General features: G+C 39.9%; 1 protein-coding gene across 11 annotated transcripts in view; it reads left to right on the top strand.

Annotated features, from left to right (window-relative positions):
* Positions 1-1,734: 1,734 nt before the first annotated feature.
* The window catches only part of st3gal4 (ST3 beta-galactoside alpha-2,3-sialyltransferase 4), a 60,196-nt gene continuing 34,245 nt past the window's right edge, over positions 1,735-27,685 (top strand). For 6 of the 11 annotated variants that reach the window (XM_088427539.1, XM_088427535.1, XM_088427534.1 and 3 more), the window contains exons 1-2: positions 4,055-5,515; positions 24,126-24,225. In XM_088427539.1, the coding sequence (XP_088283665.1) occupies positions 5,273-5,515; positions 24,126-24,225 (343 nt within the window). In that variant the 5' untranslated portion in view covers positions 4,055-5,272. Of the gene's footprint in view, positions 2,198-4,054; positions 5,516-6,059; positions 9,970-23,238; positions 23,282-23,911; positions 24,015-24,125; positions 24,226-27,685 lie in introns of those variants that run through there. The other 5 variants (XM_088427532.1, XM_088427540.1, XM_088427543.1 and 2 more) reach the window with 5 other exon arrangements.

The following is a 27,685-nucleotide window of genomic DNA, read 5'->3' as shown; positions in this document are numbered from 1 at the left end:
ATATTGGTCTCCACTTTTATATTTTAGAATGACTTTTGCCATTTCATTTTGGATGGGGAAACAAACAACTGTTGTTAAGGACGTATCACAAATGCATGCAAAAGGTTATACAGTACTACATTTTCCATCATATTTTTACTAATGTCGTATGAATATTACAACAGTCTATATACCATGAATTTTTTAATAGTTCTATTTCACCTATTGGATTAAAAAAAAAATAAAAAAAAAAAATATATATATATATATATATATATATATATATATATATATATATATATATATATATATATATTGTGGCGAGGCGAAGAAACCACACGTTGCTGTGCTAGTGGAGATCTTTACTCTTCGCATGCCATCACAAAACTGATACAACAAAGTCCAAAACAGCAAAGACAAAGCCAACAGGTTCAAAGCATCAAAGGATCATAGCAACATGCCTACTGGGTGAGAGACATGGTCCTAGAGTCCGCCACAATATATATATATATATATATATATATATTACATAACATATACATTAGATGCATTATTTTGCTCTATAATACAGTATCACTTCGTTTATGTACCTATCAGGACAACACGTTTTCCATAATATTTTTAATACAGTGATCCCTCCTACTTCGCAGTCCCAGATATCGCGGTCTCAATACTTCGCGGGAAGTACTTCCAGGAAAAATTAAAAATATTTCAAAATAAATCTAAAAAATGCGCAAAAAGGGAAAAAAATTTTAAAAAGCAAAAAAGTACATTATACTCTACTGTATTCATCAAATAACTAAGTAATATTAGTTAATAACTATGTTAAGAATTCTTCAAGCGTTAAGAGTTCGTGACGTTTGTTAATTTCTTGAAATGCATGCTTTAAATTTGTCGGGTCGCGTTGCATTTCCGTTTCCTGTTTTACGTTCTCTGTCATTCGACTCTTAAGGTGACGTAGTGAATGACAATGTAAGCTCACATTTATATTATCATTTATGTTGATAACGCACACTACTGCCTATGTTTAGTAAGCAATGAGTGTTTATTGTGTTTATGTGTTCGTTTGTGTAGAGGTTGCACTTTATAGTTAGTACATAGTTGTTACTAACCCGCTAATGTCGGCTAAAAAAACAGTTATAGATTAAGTGTTTTTATGTTAGTTGACTGACTTTAAGATTGTTGTTGATTTATTATTCAACAGATACTACATGATACAACATACATGAGCCAATATAAATGTGAAGTTCAACGTGATGACTTGCGTACTCTTTCACTGGAGTCTTGGTGCAGATAACCAGTCCTGAGAACAAATTCTCAACTAACTAAGTAGTATTGGTTATTTAATGAATATACAATAATGTTAATAAGGATAATGTAATGTTAAATAATAGGAGAAAGGAAATAAAATACGCAAAAAAAAGGATTGCTTATGGTTACTGCGGCTATATTGGGGCGTACATAGAAATCTAGGAAATGATACCCTACTTCGCGGGTTTCAGACTTCGCGGGGGGTTGACACCCCCCATTAACCACGAAGTAGGGGGGATCACTGTAATGTCATATTGTGGCGAGGCAAAGAAACCAAATGTTGCTGTGCTAGTGCAGATCTTTACTCCGCATGCCATCACAAAACTGATACAACAAAGTCCAAAACAGCAAAGACAAAGCCAACAGGTTCAAAGTATCAAAGGATCATAGCAACATGCCTACTGGGTGAGAGACATGATCCTAGTGTCCGCCATAATATCAATATTACAACAGTCAGAGGACCTTTTCTTATTTTTAACGCTTTACAACCTTTTTAATAGTTCTATTTCACGGTATTGGATTTATTGTATTAAGATATACAGTAATTACGACATAAAAAAATAGACGCATCATTTCACCCTCTAATATAGCTTTATGTACCTGTCGGGACAGGGGTGTGTAGTTCTTTTGGTGCCTTTTTTTTTTTTGGCACTACACGCCCCCATCTGACATTCTGCAGTCAGACTCATTTGCACTCGGCAGCTGTCAAGCCAGCGGTTTGCTCGTTCGTCGTCGGCTCGTCCCGATCGCATCTCAAAGTGATACTCGTCTCACGGCGGCCGCTTGCATAGGCGCCTTTCCCATGGAGGGAACATCAGCAATGGCAGTGGCAGCGTGAACTCGCTTTTAGTCACAAATTCAGCGTCTTCTCCTCGGATTAAAACGGCATTTGGTGACGGCTGCGTTGGTGAGTAAAATGCTTCGAATTGTCTACAACTGAACGGTATTGCGACAAAATGATGACTTAGTAGTTTTGAAACCAGAAGTAAAGTGTTTTTTTGTTGAAGTTACTCCAACAAAACTAACCAAAATACATGAAAATTTATGTTTTGCTTTCAAAGGTTGCATTAAATGACGTCTGGCCCCCACGCCTTGAGTTTGACACCTGTTAACTACTTATATTTTACATGGGTGCTCAATACGTCAATCGCGATCTACCAGTCGATCTCAAAGGTAGTACTGGTCGATCACCTGACATTAAAGAAAATATATGTCAGCCAATCATCCATCCCATCACTTGATTGATGCACGGGCAGTCAGTCGGAAGACATCTGAATTTTTCGGACGCTTATATCACTCCGCGCTGTTAAGTGCAGCAAAACTAACAAGCTAGTCAGCGAGCTACTGCCAACTTTTAGCCCTTGGTTTTTTCTTAAGAAAAGTACTTAAAAAGGGTATAAAATGAGTGGGGGAGCTGGACGAAGTAAGAAGACAAAAACTTCCCACTTTCATATGGAATGGGAAGAGGACTCTTTTTTTTTTTTTTTTTTTTTTCTCAATGACATTTTCGAAGTGCGTTTGCCTCATCTGCCAATGGACCCTCGCAATACCAAAGAAGGGAAATGTGGAGCGGCATTTTCGAACTGTCCATGGAAATTACGTCACTGACTTTCAGCGAAAAAGAAAGCTGAGAAAGAGAAAGGTGAAGAAACTAAGATCTCAGTTGTCCGGACAGCAGACATTTTTCACACAGCGTACTTCAAGATCGAAAGCCGCCACCCAAGCATCGTTCCGGGTGAGTCATGTCATTGTTAATAGCAAGAAGTCCTTCCAAGACAGAGAGATGGTAAAAGAGGCATTCGTTGAAGCAGCTGACTCAATTGTTCCAGGATAAAAATAATGCCGAAATATTAGCTTCGATCAAAGTGCTCCAGCTTTCAAGATGTACGATTACACGGCGCAGCGAAGCCATGGCCGAGGATTTAACCCAGATAATCTGGAAGGACATCAGAGATTGCGAGTTTTTTTCAGTGCAGTTGGACGAATCTACAGACGTGAGTGACACAGCACAGATGTGCATTTTCATTCGTATGGTGTTTAGTGATATCACTGCAAAAGAAGAGCTATTAACAGTACTGCCCATGAAAACAAACACGAGGAGAGGACATATTTCAGTCGTTCAAAAACTTTATCGAGAAAACCCAGCTCCCGGTGTACAAATTGGTGTCCATCATCGTGGATGGAGCACCCGCAATGGTTGGGCGTGTGAATGGATTTATTGCCAAGTGCAGGCAGGACCATGCTTTCCCAGACTTCCTGAATTACCACTGCATAATTCACCAATAAGCGTTATGCGCTAAAATGCTCAACATGAAAGAGATGATGGACGTGGCAATGAAAATCGCCTGTTCCTCTTCAAAGACGGTTGTTTGTCAGAGAAATCTCAAAAAAGAAGACTAGGACAAGCCTAGCTGCTTAAACAGCAAAAAGAGTAACTCAGACCAGCCAAGATTGACTTTTCTACGCCGGCGCAGGGAAAAAAGCTTGAGCAAATGTAACTCGTGGGTCTTCCAACGCCAGTTTTCCACTTGCCCAGCCGTTCCCCCCGGCTTTTATTGAATAGAAGCATAGCAGATTACAAGACACAACAAAAGAGCCAGCCGGGCGCCACCGGCAGCTGGGCCAAGGTCCCGGCTCACACTTTCGTGCGTCAACAGTTCTATCTAAGGACAGGGTCAAGATGAACTAGGATTGCATAAATGGGTAACAATGAACTAAGAACATAATGATAACAACCTAATATATGATTCCCTTCACATTGTTCCATGCACATTTGGAGAAGGCTGATTGCGACCACTCCAAGTTGTTGCTACACACTGATGTGAGATGGTTTAGATGGCGTGAGAGGGAAATTCCTGCAAAGATTTCGAGAGCTCTGTCCGGAGATGACAGAGTTTTTTTGTGAAGCGGGACATGCAGAATACAAGCAACTAAATGATGGTCAGTGGCTGTTAGACTTGGCGTTTTTAACCGATCTGACAAACATGTTGAATGACCTTAATCTAGAGCTGCAAGGAAAATACAAAACAGTGATCAATATGATTAGCTCAGCTAATGCTTTCAAACGTAAGATGCAACATCTCTCCTCAAAGCTGCAGCGCCATGATTTGGCAAACTTCCAGAACCTGTCGTCAGAGCTGGAGATGCAAGGGAGCAACTTGACAGCGCACGCTGCACAGAGAAGATTGACAATTGCTCTCAGAGTTTGACAAACGCTTTCAAGCCTTTTCTTTGCTCAAGCCAGTCGCTACATTTATGTGCTATCCCTTTCGGGAAGATGCTGGGGTTGATTCACTCGCATTAAAAATGGAAACACTGTTTCACCTGAACTCTTCTGGGGTGGAAGATGAGATTTTGACACTACAACCTGACATTGAACTGAAGTCCAGAGCTCATGGACAGTTCTGGAACTTACAGAGGTAAAGTACCCCAACATGAGGAAATGTGCTACCTCTTTGACTGCAATATTTGGCTTCACTTATTTATGTGAGTCAGCCTTTTCACATATGAAAATCATTGTCCGAGTACCGTTCCACCATGATTGACGAACATTTGAAAATGTACTTGAGGCTGGCTGTTAGCAGCTAGTGTCCGGACTATGCATCCCTGACTGATTCAATTTGGTGACGGTCATCAGAGTAAACTCAGGCAATGACCAAAAACGTACATAGTTAATTACCCTGTGTTGTGCAGTATTGGCTCACGTTATGTTATGCATATTTGTGCATATTGGGTGGCTCAGAGTTTAATTGGGGTCAGAGAGAAGTGGAATAAACCATTATTGGAGCCGGTGGAGGGTATTCACCTGTTGAAAAAATAATTTCAATAAAGTAATGTTGAACAAATTTCTCTCGCTTCTTTTAAAAGGGCTTAGAGAAACACAAATTATCAAAATGTCCCTTTGCGTGCCCCCTTATGCGCACGCGCAATGGCGTAGTTGACAAGACGCAGCTGGAAGAGGTGGACTCAAGCGCGAGCAACAATGTGCCTAAGCCTGGCCCGCGGCACACTCGGCAGCTGTCAAGCCAGCAGTTTGCTAGCCTGTCGTCGGCTCGTCCTGATCGCGTCTCAAAATGATGCTCGTCTCACGTGGCGGCCGTTTGTAGAGGCGCGTCTTTCCCACGGAGTTAACGTCACCAATGGTGGCGGCGGAGTGAACTCTCTTTCAGTAACATATCGGCGTCTTCTCCTTGGATTAAAAGGTCATTTGGGGACAGCCTCAATGGTGAGTAAAATGCTTCGACTGGTCTACAACTCTACGGCGTAATTTAAAGTGCTAACACAACTGGCGTACAATTATCACTGTAAACCCCAATAAATTACCAGAACTCAAAAATATTGAGGCAATCGCTTGCCACAATATTTTTGAGTTCATAAACTCCAAAATTTCGAGTTTTTTCAAACAATAGTTTTGATTATATTCTACTCTGAACATATAATCATGTCAAGTTAAAAGTACTCATTTATTTTAACATTCAAACATTTTAATTTACCGGACTTTATGATTTTAACATCGACAACTGGTTATGTTCTGTTAATACGAATTAAGTTTTTCAATCAACTTATGTTTAGTTATCTAACTTAAGTGTTTAAGTTCTAGAACTCATTCTATAACATATATATCAAGTCATTTTTTTAGATTTTCAAGACTTGAAAATAAGTAATAAAAAATATTGAAAACTAATTTAAAAGAACTAGTTAAACATAAGTACGCTGTACACGTTAAATTCTTGATAAAACAACATTTATTTCTTCATGTTGCAATTCAAACTGTTTTGAGAGACTGCTGCTCAGAAATTCTGTATAGAGAACAATTTACATCACAAAAAAAACCCGGAATAACCAATTTTAAACTGAACACATTTTTCTTGTCCTCTCACATCACTGATGAAAAAAAAACAAAACAAGAAAAACACTTGGTGAGCAGCAACTAATCATGTAATTGGAATTTGCATGTAGATTTTTAATTTAAAGTGTAAATAACCACAGGAACAAAACACAGTGTAGACTGAGCCTACTGGCTGAAACAACTTAAGCTATTATGATTGTTTTTCTGACAACAACAAAAAGGAACGTTGTTCAGTGAAACAACACCTCACAATCTTCTGATTAAAACAAGTAATTTTTCAGACTTCGCAACCTTGCTGATAGTTTATCACCTTCTAGACAAAGTAAAATTTTCTGAACAAAATCAAAAGTGTTGGTCATTTTTTTAGGTAACTGAAGTGTAGGTAACTGAGGTGTATTGTATAGATAAGTCCAAACATGACCAGGAAGGCATCACAAATCTGGGGTGGCTGAAGACAATGTTGCTTTCAATGACGACACAGATGTTCAGAGGCTGGTGGTTAACTAGACGTTGTTCTTGGTCACTAGTAATGGTAACGGCCACTACAACATCCTCAAGCTCCGGCACGTGTTGAATGAAAGATAGACCCCAAAATTAAAGTTTTAAGTGACAGATTTCATCATTTTTAGCAAGTATTTTTGTTATTGTTGACAAATAATCTTTCCTTAGAGGCCTAATATTTAGTTTCTCTGTGTCTGCGCCAGTCAAAAACAAATTTGTTGTTTGCCAGAAAACAGCAATATGGTTTACTAATAAACAGCATAGTTTAATTCACTTTGGCAAGGTACCAGAGTGGGATTGATTACATTCAGGAAACTTGTAAACACACCAAATGCCATGAGTTTACATTTAGCAGGTTTTACTGTGTATTGTCGCTGTCAAAAAAAAAAGTTAAAAAACATGTTCAATTTTTTTTGTTGAATTTTTTTTTTCTTTCTCCATGTTACCTTTATATGCTGCAAGCTAAGTATAGTTAGATTTGTAAGCTATTTTACTGAACCTTTTTTTGTTAAAAAAAATTCCAGATAATTTGGAGTGTCACTTTAAGAAAAAGCACATGACAACCTTAGCCTCTGCTCAAAAAGAATCACACTAGTCAGCAAGTTGTGCGTTTTCCTAATAAGTCGCCAATTTTTCAATTCTTACCCTAGAGTCAATATGACTCCCTGACTTGGGCGTGAGGTGGACTTATATCATTAACGAACAAAACTAACTAGGTAGTTCTATGAAATGAGAAAATACAGTAATAATAAAATGAATATAAATAATAGTAAATGATGATGATGATGATGATGATAATATCAATAATACAGGTGAGTACAATAACCAATCTTAACTGAAGACCAAGTAGTCAATCAGGCCATGTCGTCTTCCGGCCATGACCTCCAACTCTCACTGGAGCGGTTCACAGCCGAGTGTGAAGCGGCTAGGATGAAGATCAGCACCTCCAAATCTGAGACCATGGTCCTGTCGGAAAAGGGTGGAATGCCCTCTCCGGGTCGGGGATGAGGTCCTGCCCCAAGTGGAGGAGTTCAAGTATCTCAGGGTCTTGTTCACGAGTGAGGGTAGGATGGAGCGTGAGATCGACAGATCGGTGTGGCGTCTGCTGTCATGCGGACTCTGCATCGGTCTGTCGTGGTGAAGAAAGAGCTGAGCCGAAAGGTGAAGCTCTCTGTTTACCACTCGATCCACGTTCCTGCCCTCTCCTATGGCCACGAGCTGTGGCTTGTGACCGAAGGAACAAGATGCTGGATACAAGCGGCCAAAATGAGTTTCCTCCGCCTGGTGTCCGGGCTCTCCCATAGTGATAGGATGAGAAGCTCGGTCATCCGGGAGGGGCTCAGCATCGAGCCGCTGCTCCTCCGCGTTGAGAGGATCCAGCTGTGGTGGTTCGGGCTTCTGGTTAGGATGCCCCCCGGATGCCTCCCCGGTGAGGTGTTTCGGCATGTCCCACTGGAAGGAGGTCCCGGGGACGACCCAGGACACGCTGGAGAGACTATGTCTGTCAGCTGGCCTGTCTGGGCTTTCTTGCTCAAGCTGCTGCCCCCGCGACCCGACCCCAGAAGACAGCGGTAGAAGATGGATGGAATACAGCGATAAGTCCATTCATCTACCTAGAACTGGGACTGCATGATTAATTGAATTTTAATCGTGATCGCGATATTGGCTGCCACGATTATTAAAGGTGATAACCGGCAATATTAACATTTAAAAAGCCAGCTAGGTAGTACTGTACAATTGCAGTACTATATGTCAAATCGAGCACTTTCAGTGTATATGTCAAATCAAGCACTTTCAGTCATCCTGCCACACGGGGGAAAAACACAAGGGACTCCATTAAGTCTCATGCAGAAAACATGGCGGAGGAGTCCTCTGTTGAGTATCGTAAACAAATCCTGGCGAAGCGCGCACACAGAAGTGAGCAGTCTGGGGAGAAAAAAAAAAGCTTGGAAGAATTTTGATTGTTTTAATCTACAAGTGTTGTTTGTATGCTGTAGATTCTATTTACCTGTATGGGAGAATATTGGCCGACTGCGAAAAAAGCCGCATGTAGAAAGCGCCACAAAACGCGTGCCAGCGTTTTGATGTACATGTATACCATACTACCTGTCAATTGAGACCCATTTTGAAAAATCCATTTTCTCCATACTCACGTTGAGTGATTCTGGTACTTTTATCAGCCACCAGTGTGTGAGTGATTGGCAAAAATTTAAAAAAAAATGGGTTTGAAATGACCGAAAATGACATTTTGACTGCTAAGTACATACTCCATTCAAGTGATTCTGGTACATATGTACTGTTTTTTTTTTTTTTTTTTTTTTCTTGTTCTTGTTACGGCCTACAACAGGCCTTGTTGTAGTATATGCTTGGTTCTAAGTAGGCTTAATATTTTTCAATGGTTTGCGCTCAGCAAGTAAGTTGACTGTGTTGCCGTGTGTGCAAAGCTTTTGCCATAATTATGATTTACTTTATTTATTTTAGTTTATTATTATTTGTTGTCAGGTAATGTGATGAGGGCAATGGCGACACATGGTGGTGAACGCAGGTAGTGCGGCGAGGTGATGGAATAATGCGCCATGTTGATGTAACATTGAGCCAAATTGATGTAAAATTACCGTGTAAATTATTGGTTTAAGATACCAGTCAGAATTGACCTCGACTGGAATAAAACAAACAATAACAATTTGTTCAAGTAAAACACAGAATTGACCTCGACTGGAACAAAACAAACAATAACAATTTGTTCAAGTAAAACACAGAATTGACCTCGACTGGAATAAAACACCACAATAACAATTTGTTCAAGTAAAACAACAGCAAACACCAAATCATCTCTGAAGACAACCAACATTAAATAAATCCATGAAGTCAACTCACAATGAAGACACATTGTGAGGCCATAAGATCAAAGCAAGCTTTTAGCAATAAGTCATGCTCAATATTACTCTGTAACTGCCATTGGAAAAAGTGTCAATTGATCACAAGTGTTAAGACCTATGTTCATATTTATTTCGTAAATGTGCACATATGATATGTTATTGCCTTTTTAGCCTGATTTGAACTATGCAATTTGTTATTGCCATTCTGGCCTGATTTGAACTGTATCTTTGATCAAGATATGGTTGAATCATTTACTGGAATGTTCAGGTGTACTTAATTTTATTGCCATTTTTGCCTGATTTGAACTGTACCTTTAGTCAAGATATGATTGAATCATTTATTGGAATGTTCAAGTATGTTCAAGTGGAAAGTTACTAATTAACCAAATCAAACACTGAACGGTCAGGTCAGCATACGTTGTTAGCCCTCGGAGGATTTCACGCAAACCGGTAAGGAATTCTAAATTCTAAGTCCATCCGATAGCCCAACTAATAATGTCATTAATTCGTAATTTAGGAGAATTGAAACTGATCACTTTGATTCTCTTCCAATATTGGTATTAGACCTTTTAGAAACTTTCCACTCTTTTCATTATGTTTTAAATTCTTTATTTCATTATATTGTTTTTGTGCTTGGTTTTTCATAGCCTTCGTCGCTACAGCGTTAGAGCTGTGCTGGACTAACGGGACGTCTTAACCCTTTAAACGGAGAGTCGGTCAGGACTGTTAGTTGTCCTTAGATAGCTGACAGGACTGCGGTAAGAGCAGATCAGTCATTGTTTGTATTCAATCTTGAAGCTATGTTTATACAAACTGCTTCTTTTAAAAAAAAAGTGCAATAAATAGACATGTTTGACCAATTATGATGAATAATGGTGATTAATAATCGCAATCACAATACTGACTAAAATAATCGTGATTATTATTTTGGCCAAAATCGTGCAGCCCTACCTGGAATCTAAATCTAAATCTTAGGTGACAAATAGCGTCTACAACATCTGCTAAATGGGTGAGTTTGATCTTTAATTAACTACACTGTTAAACCCGCGTGTTCAAAATAATTTAATAGATTGAGTAGTATGAACTCAAAAATTTTACAAAAAGCTCTACAAACTCAAATAAATTACGTTTGTGTAACTTTTTCATAATTTTGAGTTAACTATAACTCACTTTTTAATTTATTTCAACAAACTTGTGTTAAGTGATCTTAACTTAAAAGCATAAGATCAGCACATTTTAATATAATTAGGTAACATTTAATAATAATATTTAATAAATGGCCACTTCTTTCCGTTGCTCAAACATTACTGCTTGTGTATCCTTGTAATAAGGTCATTGTGTGATGAAAGATTATGCAAAAACACATAACCCTTTCAGATTAGCTCCGCTGGAGCATACATGTTTTATAATTAAATTATGTGCTAAAAATATTCAAAGAAATGAAAAAAAGCAATCTTAAAGTCTGCATTGATGAGAGTAAGAATAAATGAACCTGCAAAATTGTTTGAGGAGTATTTTCGGTCATTCATTAGATGTGCAGGATTAATATTAATACTGGAATATTAGGAATTAGGATCCACTGTAAAGTGTACTGCAAGATCACTCCCCCCCCTCTCGTGACACTGTTGCGTGAAAAGTGAACTTCATCTTGACCTAGCAACAAAACGCCTTGCGTAGAGTGTAAACGACGCCTTCCATGTGAACGCGGCATAAGGCATCAGTGATTTCTGTCTCGTATGCTTACCTGTGTACCACTTGAATGCCTGCCTGTACATACATACATACACACATACTTTTTATTTAAGGCACTTTGATGCACTTGTTTTTTTTTTTTCTGCTTAGCTTTAACCTGTATAAATGACAAACCTTTACAAAAGACAAAGCTTTAACCTGTATAAATGCTGTAAAAAGTAGACAACAGTTGTTGAAAGTTGTTTTATATTGCCTTTTTAATTTGTTAGTTAAAAAAGATACAGTTTTTGGTATGCTTATATAATTTATATAGACAATAATTTTATTTGGTGGTCAGCATGGCAAGTGTGTGTGTGTGTGTGTGTGTGTGTGTGTGTGTGTGTGTGTGTGTGTGTGTGTGTGTGTGGGTGGGGGGGTGGGGGTTGCGCAAAATGTTTTCTCTTTCCTAGGGGGCCTTTACAAAATATAATTGAGAAGCACTGATATAAGTGTAAAGAAAAGTAAATAAACTGGTGCTGTAGTGTTTCATTTTGGACACTGGGTAGCAACCACATAATGACATACCTGACAGAACAAATTTAAAAGTCATGAAGAAATCATGATGCCACTTCTAAAATAGCAAGTTAGCATCTCGTTAGCAAACTAGGACTAGATATTAACTTGAACGTGTAGCATTCCCCTTTCTGTCAATGAATCAGTCAGTAAGCAATTTTGCACAAGTGAAACATGGGAACTGGTCACTTCTGCTTGTACAGTAAGTTATAATGCTCATCTTTGGCATTGTGGGTTCTTTCATTCTATTATTATTTTTTTTAATCTTTGCAAACAATTGACCCAAGCTTCTTTTTCTCCTTTAACTCTAATAGCTGATGAATTATCAGGTTTTTTTTTTGTTTTGTTTTTTTGTTATTTTGACCGGGTCAAATTGTATGGCTATCCCTAGTTAACACACTGGTGCCAATTAGCTTACTTGATTTTGTCACATATTCCTTCAAGGCATATACAATTAACACATGAAAATGAAAATGAAAATGAATTGTTGATGCCCAATCATCAGTTGATGAAAAAGGAAAAATAGAACCCTAAAAATATCTGTTGAATAAATACTTTGTAAGTCAACTTGCAGTGTTGTAAGTTGGCTACTTAGGATCCATTTTGAATAGCTGATTACAGCTATCTTGCGCTTGTGAAACTAAGTGGCAAAATTTGTGTCACAATGTCACAATGTGTCACAAGGCAACAACAAGCATATTGTGGACATAAATTGATCTGATACTATGTTCAGTGCTGTAACACAATGGTGCCCAACCACCGGTCCGCGGCCCAGTAGCTACTTGTTCGTGGACCAACTGGTACTGGGCCGCATGGGCAGCACCAGAAATAATAATTTTTGGAACTGATTTAGTTTACCCTTTAACGGTTGATTCTTTTGTGCTTTGTTTGGCTTGATCTTTGTTTTTTGGTGCTGCTTCTGGCCGCTGTTGATGTTAATTAAATATGTAGGAGGGATGGTCTGGCTTCTTTTGAGTGCAGTCAGTGTAGGTGACACACACATTTTTCTGTCTCTGTGAAAGTTGGCCCACAAGCTACTGTAAGTTGTACTTTCTTCGTAAGAATTTTGTCATTTATCATATGCCCAAAATTGTGACTGTGGATAACATGCTAGTTAATGTTAGCTCTTATATTCAGCATGTTATATAGTGCTGCCTTGTATGCCTTAAGCTCATTAGCATTTAGTTTGTGCCAGGTATTTCCCTTTGGTGTGTACAAGCAAAGGTTTTGCCTGGATAACAACTAATTTCTGTCTATTTAATGTTTAGTTTTTAAACGAATAGCATTTGTAATCCAGTTTTGATTGATTTAAAAAATGTGTACATTTTTTGTAAGATACATAAATCTTGCATATTGGACTTACCTTAGTTACTGAGTTATAGCAATGTTTGCATATGGAGAGACTATGACAGCCTTTGTTTTGTGTATTCTCTTTTCTTTAAAGTTTTACATTATAAATTACAGTCCACAATAAAAATTTAAACCGTTGACCTGTATGTGGTGATAAAAAAAGTTGGGGACCCCTGCTGTAACACACATTGAAGAGGGATATTCTAAAATGGCCTGCAAGAACGCACTTGGTTCACATGGTTACAACTCCCAAGAGAACGCATTTAGGAAGCAAAATAATTTAGTGACCAGGTTTTTGAGACTGTGTTCTCTCATAGATCTGTTTAAACTGCAACATATTACATTTCTATTTAGCTCTTAAAAAGGATGATATGTATGGCCAAGGTCATTCTATATTATGCCCCCTCTCACCTGAGAGAAAATCAAGCAACAGCTTAAAATGTATTTGTCATTTTTCAGTCACTCATGGCTGCAGAGCTTGTTCTTGATCAATTCACAGGCTTAAAGTATGCAAAGGTATTCTCTGCCTCCACAATATGGGTTCGGAGTAGCGTGGAGCCTCCCCTGTCAACCTATTCATTCTGATGAATGCAAATAAAATTAATCATTCTCATGGTCAAGTTCTTTTTTTCTACCATAAATGTTTTGTTAGCTGAACAGTCAATATAAATTGGGAAAAAGTACATCCCTATTTTTTAATTCTAATGTGATTGTAAAAAGCCAAACACGCACCCAGAGTTACTCCTTATCACAATATTTGCTGATGCCAAGCCTGTTTGCTGTTCGCGGTTGGTAGCTTTGTTTGACTCGAGGAGCACATTTTTCTTCAACATATTTGGACAGATTCTAATTTGTACAACATTGATGCTTGACCTAAGATGTTACATTGCACTGTGTAAGAGGTTATGAGAATATGTGACCACAGCATGCTTTGATGACTTTGTGCTGTAAAGTAGTGTTTTTCAACCTTTTTGAGCCTTTGGAAAAATCTCGACACACCACTAGCCCAAAATTTTAAATTGAAAACTCTGAAGTCCAGGGACGACCAAACTTCTTTGCCTTGAGATCCACTTTTCCAGCAGCCTTATAGTGCGGATCAAATCATGTGCTGACTGCATAAACTATAGTTTATGCCTAAAAAATCCAGGTCAAACAGACCTGGCCCAAGAGTATTAAAGCCAACACGGCACAGCACTATTAATTAACTTGATTTGCAGGCCAACACCATTTTTTTTTTTTTTTGAGGACTTAAGAGTATGTGGCCCCATGTTCAAAATTCCCTGACTTTCGTTTATTCCTAACTTCTTTGCGCTCCATAGAAATAGCGGGTTGAAAATATTTATTAAATAAAGAGGAAGGAATTAAACAGACAGCGGAGTGGGGCCTTCCCCCGCGCTTAGCTCCAAACTCGTACTGTTGCATGTTTGTCGTTTAAATTTCCCTGACTTTAGTAAGTTATTTGTGCTCCATAGAAATAGCGGGTTGAAAATACTTATTAAATAAAGAGGAAGGAATTAAAAAGACAGCGGGGCCTTCCCCCGCGCTTGGCTACAATCTCATACCGTTGCATGTTTGGCGTTTAAATTTCCCTGACTTTAGTTTATTTGTAAGTTATTTGTGCTCCATAGAAATAGAGGGTTGAAAATATTTATTAAATAAAGAGGAAGGAATTAAAAGACAGCCGTGTGGCGCCTTCACCCGCACTTGGCTCCAAACTCATACCGTTGCATGTTTGCCATTTAAATTTCCCTGACTTTAGTTTATTCTAACTTATTTGTGCTCTATAACGAAGTAGCTGGTCAAAAATATATAATGCATGCCGAGGGGAAAATCAAAAGAATTGCGCCCAGCGTTCACATGTGCGTTGCTTGATCTGGATACATTCTGCGCTCTGCGGCTTCTGTGTAGTAGTTAAATAGCAATTACCAATAATTAATTCTGTTTCATCAGATTTTTTTTTAATAACAAATATTTCTTAGTATAATATGCATACAACACTTTTATTGAATGAATAAAGTTTATATTCTATTAAAGTTTGATGACTTTGCTGATATTTTTTAATACATTCCCTTTAGTAAAGCACCATCTAGTGGCTGCATAACGCAACTATCTAGCCGCTAGATAGAAGACAGGCTACAATGGAGGCAGTTAATTTACTGCATAATGCAACCCCAGCCAGTACTCTGGTTTCAACTCTATGTGCGCCTTATAATCCGGTGCGCCTTATAGTGCGGATAATACGGTACATTAACAATGAAATAATGAAAATTATTCGACTGGACAAATTCTATTCATTCATTTTTTTAGAAGCCACACATCATTGACATCTATGAAAACACATTACACATTTTTAATGTAGGTGTGACAGAAGAGTTAAAGATGGAGGTGGGACTGCATCAGGGATCAGCTCTGATCCCTTTCTTGTTTGCTGTGGTGATGGACAGACTGATAGACAAAGTTAGACAAGAATCCCCATGGACTAATGTTTGCAGATGACATTGTGATCTGTAGGTAGAGTAGGCAGGTGGAGGAGAAGCTTGAGTGATGGAAGTTGGCCCTGGAAAAGAGACGAATGAAGGTTGGCTGTGGAGTAAATGTGTGTGAGTAAGAAGGACCCAAGTGGAAGAGTGAAAATACAGGGAGAGGAGATACAGAAGGTTAGATGATTTTAAGTATTTAGGATCAACAGTGCAGAGCAATGGAGAGTTTGGAAAAGAAGTGAAGAAGCGTGTGCAGGCAGGCTGGAACGGATGGAGAAAAGTGTCAGGAGTGAGAAAAATGTCAGCTAAATTTAAAGGAAAGGTGTACAGGACTGTGGTGAGACCAGAGATGTTTGGCCTGGAGACAGTGCCATTGAAAAAACAGGAAGCAGAGCGGGAAGTAGCAGAGATTAAGATGCTGAGGTTCTCTTTGGGAGTGACCAAGATGGATAAGGGCCAGATATGAATACATCAGCACATGTTGGAGTTTTGGGAAATAAAGTCAGAGAGGCCAGACTGAGATGGTCCGGAGAAGTCCAGAGATGAGATAGTGAATATATAGGTAAAAGGATGCTGAATTTGGAATTTACAGGCAGGAGGTCGATGTCAAAGAGGTCAAAGAGAACCTTCATAGATGCAGTGAAAGAGGGCATGAAAGTAGTTGGAGTGAGAAATAAGGCTGAAGAAGACAGGCTACAATGGAGGCAGTTAATTTACTGTGGCCACCCATGAAGGGAAAAATACCTAAGGAGAAGAGAAAAGAAGAGAGAGAGAAACGAGTAAAGTGGACCCCAAATCAGACTGGACTAAAAGTTAGAATTGAAATGTTTAATTACAAAAAGAGCACGTAACACGCGAGGAGAAAAATAAAGGTGAGCCAGAAAGTACCAAATGAAAAGCACGGTAGAATTTGCACAGCTACAAAGTAACAACTGAGAACGTACATCAAAGATATCAATGGAATGGGGCAATTAGGACCAGCTACTCACAGGGAGGGCGGATCAGCCGTAAGACGCCGTCGGGAGGCAAAAACGCAACAATGAAAAATGTACACGTGGCGTGACTTGGAGAAGAAAACCAAAGAATCAAAAACGTATAGTGCAAACTAGCCGAAAAGGTACTCGGGTGGAACGAGGAACTAGGGAACAACGAGGAATGTGAGGCAATAATCGGACGGCGTCTGACTGTGCCGGCTGCGTTTAAGTAGTCTCAGGATTACTGATACGAGACAGGTGCGCAGCTGGTGACGCTGCCCTCCCAGAATTGTTCCTAGCTATTCTGCAATGCCCAAAAAAGCCTGCAGGGGAACACCAAGAGCAGAGACCATGACAGTTTCAAAGACGATACGCAACATATTGGAAACTGAACGTAGTATTGCATCACTTCGTATCGCAATACAGTGGACCCCCGCCATAAGAAATTAATCCATTCTGTCATTGGGACCGTAAGGCGAAATCGTCATATGGCAAACAATAGAAACCTTTGTAATTAAGTAATGCACCTAAAACCCCAGGTAAAAAAAATCAAAATTGTATATACATATTAAATATTAGTAACAAAATGGTACAGTAAGTTCCAGTTATAAATAATGTTAAAGTACTTAATTAAATAACATAATAAATAAAAAAATATAAAGGAAAAATAAAATTTTGAATGGTGTGCAAGATTTACTGCTTATGTCCTCTGCTAGGTACGTTTGAAACAAGGTCGAACATTTTCAGTCACCCTTTATTTGACGAGTAGGAAAAGAGCACATGAATGTAGTGCCACTTGTGGCTAACAAACAAGCGAACAGAGAAGCAATAAGCAATAGCGGTGCACGCCGAAACGCCGTTTGACCCTCCTGAGACTTTGTTGCACCCAACTGAGTCCCTGGAGGGTCAAACTGTACTTGTGCGGGGACTAGCAACTCGTTTGCATATGTTCACGGGTCCACGAGTAGAATTTTCTCCCCAGCCTTTCATGAAGCTAAGCATGCATGTCCCATATCTTCCTATTCTGAGGAAGAACATTGGTGATTTTGAATGAATTTTACAAACAATTATACATGTATTACATTTACATTGCATACTACACGTATTAACATATTTACTGCAGCTGTTCCTTAATTATTGGGAAAAAAACATTTACATGTTTGGTATCTTTACATAAACTGGTAGCCCTTCATATCACTCAGTACCGAAGAAGTAGCTCACAGTTTCAAAAAGGTTGGTGACCAGTGCTCTACAGTGATGTAGAATTTTCCTCTGTCTTCCTTGCACTAATTAAACTGGGTCCCAAATGAATCGCGCAAACCATAGCTGATGGACTTCTGAAACTTTTTGAGGACACAGGTTTGAATAACGCAGTTACGTCGCTGTGTACATACAGACAGTGCACCTAATGTAGAAGCGACATGGACAATAACATTGAGGAAGACTTTTTAATGAACGAAAGGGTGAGTACCACGTCCTGGTACTCATGTGAATAACTCATGAAAAAGATTATGTGTACCCCTGTTTTAATGTGTATGAATGTTTAAGTGTGTATATATATATATATATATATATATATATATATATATATATATATATATATATATATACATATACACACACACACACACACACAGACTCACGGGGGATTCATAAAATTATTCTCCCTATTCTGTTCTTTTCATGTCATAATAGATCCATTTGGTTACACTCCTTCTAGTGTTGTAGTTTTAAGTTGGAGTTTTTAGCCAGTTAGAATTCAGTTAATGTGTGTCACCAGGCTGTATGTAATCTGCCTGCTCCCGGAGGCGCTAGGGCATTCGCTTCAACAGTTGTGTGCCTTCTGTGCCGTTTGCAACGACACATGTAAATGTATTTTTAATAGACTGTTGCTATGGCCATTCGAGTGATAAGATCGCCAGCTAGAGGCCTCACGTTGAACGTGACGTGAGTGGATACTCACTGCAGGAAGGCGGTGCAATGCTCAACAACCAAGCTACGTTGTTTATTATATTATTATTTTTTATTTATTGTTTATTATATTATTATTATAAATTTATTGTAAATCTCAGTTCAAAGTTAAAGAGAGCTCCTCAATGCGCTATGGTGCTTTTAAAAAAAATTTTTGGGAACACCCGAGTGGATACACTGTACATCTCAGTGCAAAGAGAAAAGAGCATGACGAGGTCAAGAAAAATACCCTTGTGTGTGTGTGTGTGTGTGTGTGTGTGTGTGCGTGGGTGTGTATGTGTATATACAGTATATGTGTGATATATATATATATATATATATATATATATATATATATATATATATGATATATGATATATATATGTAGCGTATATATGTGCCAGAGTGCCTTAGGGTTAGGGTTAGTGTTGGCTGAGAGTAGAAGCAGCTATGAGGGCCTTCTTGGGCTTTTGACATCATCGTAACCCTTGGAAAAAATGTTTTTTTTCTGCTTGGGTAAGGCTGTTTTCCTGAGAGAATTCCTATAAATGCATTAACAGGGAAAAATTACTTTTAGGGTGTGAAATTAACATTGAAACACGGTTACAAACTCTAAATAGTTGAATTTCCATGACAGGGGCCCTTTAACAACATTAACGCCTACACAGGTCTCAAACTCCAGTCCCGGAGGGTCACAATTCTGCATGTTTTTGATGCTTCTGTCATTAAATCCCCTGAATCAAATTATTAGCTCATCAGCAAGTGCTGCGATGCTTGAAAATGATCCTTACTTGAATCAGGTGTGTTTAAGAGTGCAGTCTGGAAAACTTGCAGGTTTGCTGCCCTCGAGGATGGAGTTTGAGACCTATGAGCCCTATGATGTATGTTGCATGTGGTGGGACAATCCATATCCTTCCATCCATCCATCTTCTATAGTCGCTTATCCTAACTAGGGTCGCTGGCTTGCTGGTGCCTATACCAGCTGATTTTGGGCAGTCGGCCAGGTACACCCAGCTGGTTGCCAGCCAATCGCGAAAATGACAGACAACCATACACAGTCACAAGCAGTTTTGAGTGTGCATCCATACATTAATTTTTAATTAAAATTTAAAATACAGTGATCCCTCCTACTTCCCGGTCTCAAATATGGCGGTCTCAGTACTTCGTGGGTTTTTCCAGGAAAAATTAAAAATATTTCAAAATAAAAAAAAAAATGTAAAAAATGTGCAAAAATGGAAAAAAATGAAAAAAGCAAAAAAGTATATTATACAGTAATGTATTCATCAAATAACAAGTAATATTAGTTAATAATTATGTTAAGAATTCTTCAAGCGTTTTCACGGGAGTCTTGGTGCAGATAACCAGTCCTGAGAACAAATTCTCAACAAACTAAGTAATGTTAGTTATTTAATGACTATACAATAATGTTAATAAGGATAATGTTGTCACGAATAACCCGCGGATCCCAAATGGGGATGGACCCCAACCAGGCACGAGAGGTGGTGTTTATTAACAAAAAGAGCGCACAAGGCGTGAGAAAAACACAAGAACAGCCCGAAGGCAAAGTAGCAAATCAAAGTAACAAAGTACCAACACAAAGCGAGACGAGAGCGTCTGGATCAAAAGTCCACGGGAACGAAGGGCAGCAAGGAGGGCGTGAGTCCACGGGAAACGACTGCAAACAAAGTAGCAACAGAAATCGTTCGCAAACTGAAAAACATAACACGCACAAAGTACAAACCAAAAGGACTCGGGAAGGGAGGAAGTGAGGACAAGAGCGCTGGGAATCACGGAGCAGCAAGCAAGCTTGGCGAAGGAATAACCCGGCAAAGGCTTGTAATTGCCGGCCAGCTTATAAAGCCCTCTGACGAGATGCACAACAGGTGTGAGTGTCCGATGGACCCGCCCAATGCGGGGGAAGGAGAGAGTCTGCAAATCAACACAAACTAAAAAGGCAAAAGACGTGACAGTACCCCCCCCTCAACGGACGCCCCCTGGCGGACCCCCAGGCTTACCCGGATGAGTCCGGTGGAAGTCGGTAATGAGATCAGGGTCAACCACCTACGAGCGCGGGACCCAGGAACGTTCCTCCGGCCCGTACCCCTCCCAATCGATAAGGTATTGAACGCCCCGGCCCCTACGCCGAGAGTCCAAGATGGACCTTACTGAGTAAATGGGACTCCGGTCGACCAAGCGAGGAGGAGGAGGAGGCACTGCAGGAGGACACAGGGAGCTGTTGACGGTCGGCTTGAGCTGGGAAACGTGGAAAACAGGGTGTATTTTCATAGAGGGTGGTAAGGAGAGCCTGACAGCGACGGGGTTGACGACGGCCTCTATCTTGAACGGGCCCACATATCTCGGATTCAGCTTCTTCGCGGACCCGGCGAGGCGCAGATCCCTGGTGGACAACCATACCTCCTGCCCAGGTTGGTACTGAGGAGCCCCGCTCCTCCGCCTGTTGGCCAGTTGGCAGTTCCGCTCAGTTGTCCTAGCCAACGCGGCTCTGGTGTCCCTCCAGACCTTGTGTGCCCTGCGCATATGGCTCTGGAGGGACGGCATGGAAACCTCCTTCTCTTGGGAAGGGAAAACAGGGGGTTGGAAGCCGTAAACGACCAGGAACGGGGACTTGCCTGTAGCCGCCGAAGGACCGGAGTTGTGGGCATACTCGACCCAAGGGAGATGTGTGGACCAGGAGGATGGATTTTGCTGACACACGCAGCGAAGAGTCGCTTCCAGCGCTTGGTTTGCGCGCTCGACCTGCCCATTAGACTGCGGGTGGTAGCCAGAGGTTAGGCTCGTGGAGGCCCCTATAGCTCGCCCAAAGGCTTTCCATAGCTGGGAGACAAACTGTGGTCCGCGGTCAGAAACGATGTCCATGGGGATCCCGTGCAGACGGATTACATGCTGAACGAGAAGTTGAGCAGTCATCAGAGCAGATGGAAGCCCCGTCAGCGCCACGAAATGAACCATCTTTGAGAATCGGTCTGCCACCGTCATGATGACGGACTTTCCGCGAGAAGCTGGCAGACCAGTAATAAAGTCAAGGGCAACATGGGACCACAGACGGGAAGGGATCGGGAGTGGTTGTAGCAGGCCGGCTGGTGGTCGGTTCGTGGCTTTTCCCCGGGCACATGTAGGACAGGCAGCAACAAAATCGATGACGTCTTTACGCCAGCCTGGCCACCAGAAACGCTGGTTGACCAAGAAGGCCGTCCGGCTCATACCATGATGGCACGCCAACTTGGAACTGTGCCCCCATTCCAGCACAGCAGTCCGGAGTGCTGCAGCGACAAACAGTTTGTTGGCGGGACAATCAGGATGCCCGGAGCCTCCTGCTTGTTGGACGCGGTCCTCCAAATCCCACTGGAGGGCGCCAATGACTAGCTCACTCGGAACTATGGTCTCTGGTGGAGTCTCACTGGCCGCTTCCTCAAAGACGCGGGAGAGGGCGTCCGATTTCCCGTTCTTCGACCCGGGTCTGAAGGTGATGAGGTAGTTGAACCGCGTTAGGAATAATGCCCACCTGGCTTGACGGGGGTTCAAGCGGCGTGCAGTCCGGAGATAAGCGAGGTTCTTGTGATCGGTGTAGATTGTGAAGGGCTGCTGAGTGCCCTCCAACCAGTGCCTCCACTCCTCCAACGCCAGGACGACCGCCAATAGTTCCCGATTGCCCACGTCATAGTTTCGTTCTGCTGGTGACAAGCGACGAGAGAAAAATGAACACGGATGGAGTTGTCCATCCTCGGAAGATTGCTGTGACAGTATAGCGCCTACACCTGAGTCAGAAGCGTCGACCTTGACCGTAAACGGGAGTCGGGGGTTCGGGTGCAGAAGAACCGGCGAGCTCGTGAACCTAGTTTTGAGGTGTGCGAACGCGTCCTCCGCCTCGGCTCCCCACTTAAACGGGACCTTGTTAGACGTGAGCAAGCAAGCTAGCTTGGCGAAGGAATAACCCGGCAAAGGCTTGTAATTGCCGGCCAGCTTATAAAGCCCTCTGACGAGATGCACAACAGGTGTGAGTGTCCGATGGACCCGCCCAATGCGGGGGAAGGAGAGAGTCTGCAAATCAACACAAACTAAAAAGGCAAAAGACGTGACAAATGTAATGTTGAATAATAAAAGAAAGGAAATAAAATGCGCAAATCACAAATTGTTCATTTTCACAGCTGAACTGGTAATGGTGGTACTTTCACTGATTCGATCCGGATTGAAAAATAGCTGTACATTGGCTCACTGAGTTGTTCTGAGCGGAATGTTTTGTTTGTTTCACAAATTTATTTGCTCACAAGACAAATGAGTGAGAAAACTTGCAAGTAGTACATTCACTTACGACGCTCTTTTGAACAGAAAATGACATACCTTGCACTTACTGGTTTATCTTGAACAAAAAATGACATGCTTACCCATTTGTGAAGGATAATGACCTATGACGTTCTCTGAGTAGAGTCACTCATTCGCCTGACGGCTCAAGAAGGGTTGTGTTCACACACAATTACTTAAAAGATTTAATGATTAACAAATCATTCACTCCCAGCATAACACGAAGCCAGTCACTTTTTGAGCCCACGTTTGTGTGAATCCCATCAATGAACCCTTTAATGGTTGCTTCTTCTTTTGGGACCTGCTTTCTATTCAGAGCTGTCATTGCAGTGCTTTAATCTACAGTTGATCATTTTGCATCTACTGTATGTGATTTTTTTTTTCTTTCTTTGATGGTACAGTCACGGAGCCGGTCAAAGTCACTGGAAATAAAAGAGACAAAAGGTAATTAACAAAAAAAATAAAAATAAAAAGCACTTAATGTGTTGGGGTCATTGGTGAGAAAATTTACTATTCTAGTTTTTGTGTGAGAAATATTGATGAAGTGTTAAGATAGATAAGCAAAAATATCACAGTAACACGGTATTGACATTACAGCTCCAAAATATATCATTTGAATTATTATTTTTGCTAAAAAGCCACTTTTTCCATGTTCAAAAGTTTTTATTTTTAAATAATACATATGGTGTTATGTATAATTTGTTATACAGTGAACCCTCGTTTATCGCGGTAGATACGTTCCAGAGGACGCAACAGCTGAAAATCCGCGAAGTAGCGCCCCCAATGGTCAAATTAAAAAAAAAGAACAAAAAAAAAGAATTTTTTTTCAAACGTGAAAAGTCTTCATGCTAGACATTTTATGTAAGAAAAATATTACAGCAGTACACATATTTACTTAGATCTTAAATTATTAAACCTTATCCACTTTATACATTTTAAAAGAAGCACACTCATTGAGACTGTACAGTAGTGAACTTGTTGGGGAGAGAGAGAGGGGGGGGGGGGGGGGACTGCTGTGCTGTGCAGGAGCACGTCATTCACAAAGCAGCTTAGACCAAAGAGCGGTCGGACTCATGTGGCTCAACAATAGCTTTTATTTTCATTACAGCTTCACAACTGAAAGTGGCAACTCAAAAACAATATTAATGCTCGCACCGTCGTCGGCCGCCAATACAATGTAAACAAGTGCCCCGCATCGGTGACATTTTTGGAAAGAAAGAAGCCCTGTCACGGTTTTCTACGACGGGCTTAAAACGGAATATGTTTTTTTTTTCTCTTGGTTTCTTAGTTGTCCTGTGACATGCCCGCTCTAACCAGAGAACACAAAGGACCTCCCCCTGCTTACTCACGCACAGATGCAATGCACCCTCGTGCACGTCAACCCAGCGGTAAGAGGAATTTACAACATAACTGTTCCCCTTTTCCTTTGAAGTCTTGCGCAGCTACGGTCATATTAGCAGTGGCCCGAACGCTGTATAAAAGTCTAATCTGTACATAATTAAAGATTATTACAATAGAGAGTTTACTCTTGAAATACCATTTTATATTACAAAATAGGTAAGGCATTTCCAACGATCTGGCAAGTCTAATCTGTACATAATTAAAGATTATTACAATAGACAGTTTACTCTTGAAATACCATTTTATATTATAAAATAGGCAAGGCATTTCCAACGATCTGGCGAAGGTCTGCTGCTCTCTCTGCCCTGACAATGTGTACATGTGCGTGTGTGCCTTTTGCTGTGGATGCGCTTTATGACCCGACAAGAACGTGCCTTTAGGACAGGTGTTGGGGCGGGAGTAGATCAAAACTCCACAGGCACGCGCCATATAGCTCATGAAGTGCACTCTGGCGCTGTTGTTGTCAACAAACAGGCAGAGGAGGCAGAGACAAGAGAAGCAAAGACGACGTTCACCAGACCCTTGGAAATCTCTTCCCTAGATTTCTTTTACAATAAAATGTTATTGCAATTGTAAATTCTCAATTGTAATCATCTTTGATCATGTACAGATTAGACTTTAATTCGTCATCCGGGCCGCGACAAATACGAGCGCAGCTGCACGAGACTTCAAAAGAAAGGGCTTCTTCTAAGCGAGGTAAAGTTGGTTTGTTGTTCGATATTCAGTTGACATTCGGTGGGGACCGTCTGCAAATTACACTTTTCAGTGTGAAAAAATGTTCACTAAAAATCAATAAAATAACATTTTACCATTCTTGTTGCTGTAGTAGATCATACTTGTAATGCCCTGACTACTACAGGTGTAGTAGTATGAGGTTATTGTGAAAAAAAAAACAAAAACACTTTATATGGACATATTATGCATTTTATAAATGAAAAAAATCACTAGAAATAGAGGAAATTACTTTCTTTATTTTTGTTGTAGTCAGTAACTTTTGTAATGCCCTAACTACTACAGGTGAGATTTTTGTGAAAATGGACTTTTGATTGACATGGTAAGTAATTGAAAATTAAAAATATTCACAAAAAATCAAGGAAATGTTTTTTTTTCATTCTATTTGTTGTACTAAGTCATATTAGTAATGTACCAACTACTACAGGTGACCTTTATGTGAACGAGGACTTTTGATGGACATGGTAAGTAATTAAAAATAAGATTTATTCCATAAAAATCAAGGAAATTACTTTTTTCTTTCTTTTCGCTGTAGTAGGTCATTTTTGTAATGCCCTAACTCCTACAGGTGACATTTTTGTGAAAAAATACTTTATATGGACATGGTAAGTAATTGAAATAAAAAATATAGTGAAATAAAGATAAAATAATACAAATATTCATTAAAAACCAAGGAAATTACTTTTTCTTTTCTTTTTGTTGTAGTAGGTCAAACTTCACCTGTAATAGTTAGAGCATTACAAATCTGACCTACTACAACAAAAAAGAAGATAAAAAGTAATTTCCTTGATTTTTAGTGAATATTTTTATTTTTTAATTACATACCATGTCCATATTAAGTATTTTTTTTCACAATAAAACCCACCTGCAGTAGTTAGGGCAGTACAAATATGACCTACAGCAGCAATAAGAATGATAAAAAGTAATTTTCTTTATTTTTAGTGAATATTTTTTAATTTTTTAATTTTTATTTTTTAATGACATACCATGTCCATATAAACTATTTTTCCACAAAAAACTCACCTGTAGTAGAGAGGGCATTACCAGTATGACCTACTACAGCAAAAACAAAGATAAAAAAGTCGTTTAATTGATTTTTAGTGAATATTTTCAGTTATTAATTCATGGTATGTTCATATAAAATGTTTTCACAATGAGGTCACCCGAAGTAGTGACGGTCAGTTGAAAATGTCGATTCGGTGTTTCTAATTGACAGAAATCATATAGTATATAAAAGTATGTTCACTGTGCTTTAAACTACACTCTTTAATTACGCGGACACTGCCGTGGTCTCCGATTAAAAGCACAGAGAAAACCGAATGTCAACTGAATATCGAATAACAAACCAACTTTTCCTCGCTCTTCTTCCATCTGCAGTTGGCAATCCAGATCGCTAAAGCAGCTTCAATACGGACGATCATTTTATTACAAGCTATAACAATTGGCTTCGCCGAATTGCCAAATGTGATTGCAGCCGTCGTCTAATTTTCACCTCATCCCCAATATAGCGAACGGTGGATTCGTTCACTCCCAAATGACGGGCCCACGTAACTTTTCACTTGAGAAGCATCATCTTCTCAGTTTAGGCTCAGTACAAGCCTTCGTGGGAGCAGCACGCTTCGGAGCTATTGCAAAAGTTCAATACGGAATGAAAAAAAAATCCTTGAAGTCGTGAACTGGTGTAATGGAAAAAAATCTGCAATGTGTTAAATCCGTGTAATGGAAAAAAAATCCGCAATGGGGCAAATCCACGATAGTGGAACCGCGAAATAGCGAGACTTCACTGTAATAACAAACATTTACCATACTAAATAAAATAAAAACTAACCTACAGTGGGCAATTTTAGTTCAACAACAAATAAATAAATTCTTTCTGATTGAACACATCCAATTTAAGCTAAAATATGACAAGTGTGAAAATATCTCTCCATCGCTCTCCCTCTCTCTTACTCTTGCGTGCAAGCTTGTAGCATACACGCAACAGTCGCCTGCCCGATTGCTTGCCCTTTTTTGAAAGCCAAGGTCTTCCCAAACAACTCACTTGGCTAGTTTGGACAGGGGAAAGGAATAAATTGGGTTGCCACTCTCCAGCCTGCAAATCCTACTTTGAGCGATGTTACGTTACTCGTGGTAGATAGTCTGCGAAGCAGGAAGTGGGCAACTGCAGCTGCAAGCACATTATCTATTCAAGCAACCATTAGCAACCAATAGCGTCCAGTTTCGATACATTCTTATCACAATTTTTACCCCTCATTGTTCACACAAGAAGGAAAAAGGACTTGCGTTCAAAGTGGAGAGTTCTCTAGACGAGATAAATATGGAAATCAAGCAATTTGTTGTTGTACCACGAGGGGGCAACATTTCTAACATTTGCATGACAAAGGCTTTTGCTGTAATCATCCTAATATATTATTTTCCAGTGTGATATGCCGTTGAGTTAGAACGGGGCAGTTGAATTTCCTCCATTGTTTATTATTGTGCGTCGTGCTGCTATGCATGACTTTCCAGAATGGGCTGCGTTGCGTGTTGACGTCATTGCACAGTGCACCTCCTACGTCTTACGGAAGCGGACAGTGAAAAATAAATTAAAAAAAAAAAAAGCATAGACGCAAACAGGAAGTGTATCAATTTCTTTTTTTAATTTAAATAAATATAGTGATGTTTTTATCAATATAAATTGTACTGATTATTCATGTTTTTGGAAGTTATTGATTC

Source organism: Hippichthys cyanospilos, chromosome 11 (assembly GCF_059441005.1).
Source record: "Hippichthys cyanospilos isolate Australia breed blue-spotted pipefish chromosome 11, RoL_Hcya_1.0, whole genome shotgun sequence".
Lineage (NCBI taxonomy): Eukaryota > Metazoa > Chordata > Actinopteri > Syngnathiformes > Syngnathidae > Hippichthys > Hippichthys cyanospilos.
This window is presented reverse-complemented; position numbering and strand designations above follow the sequence as displayed.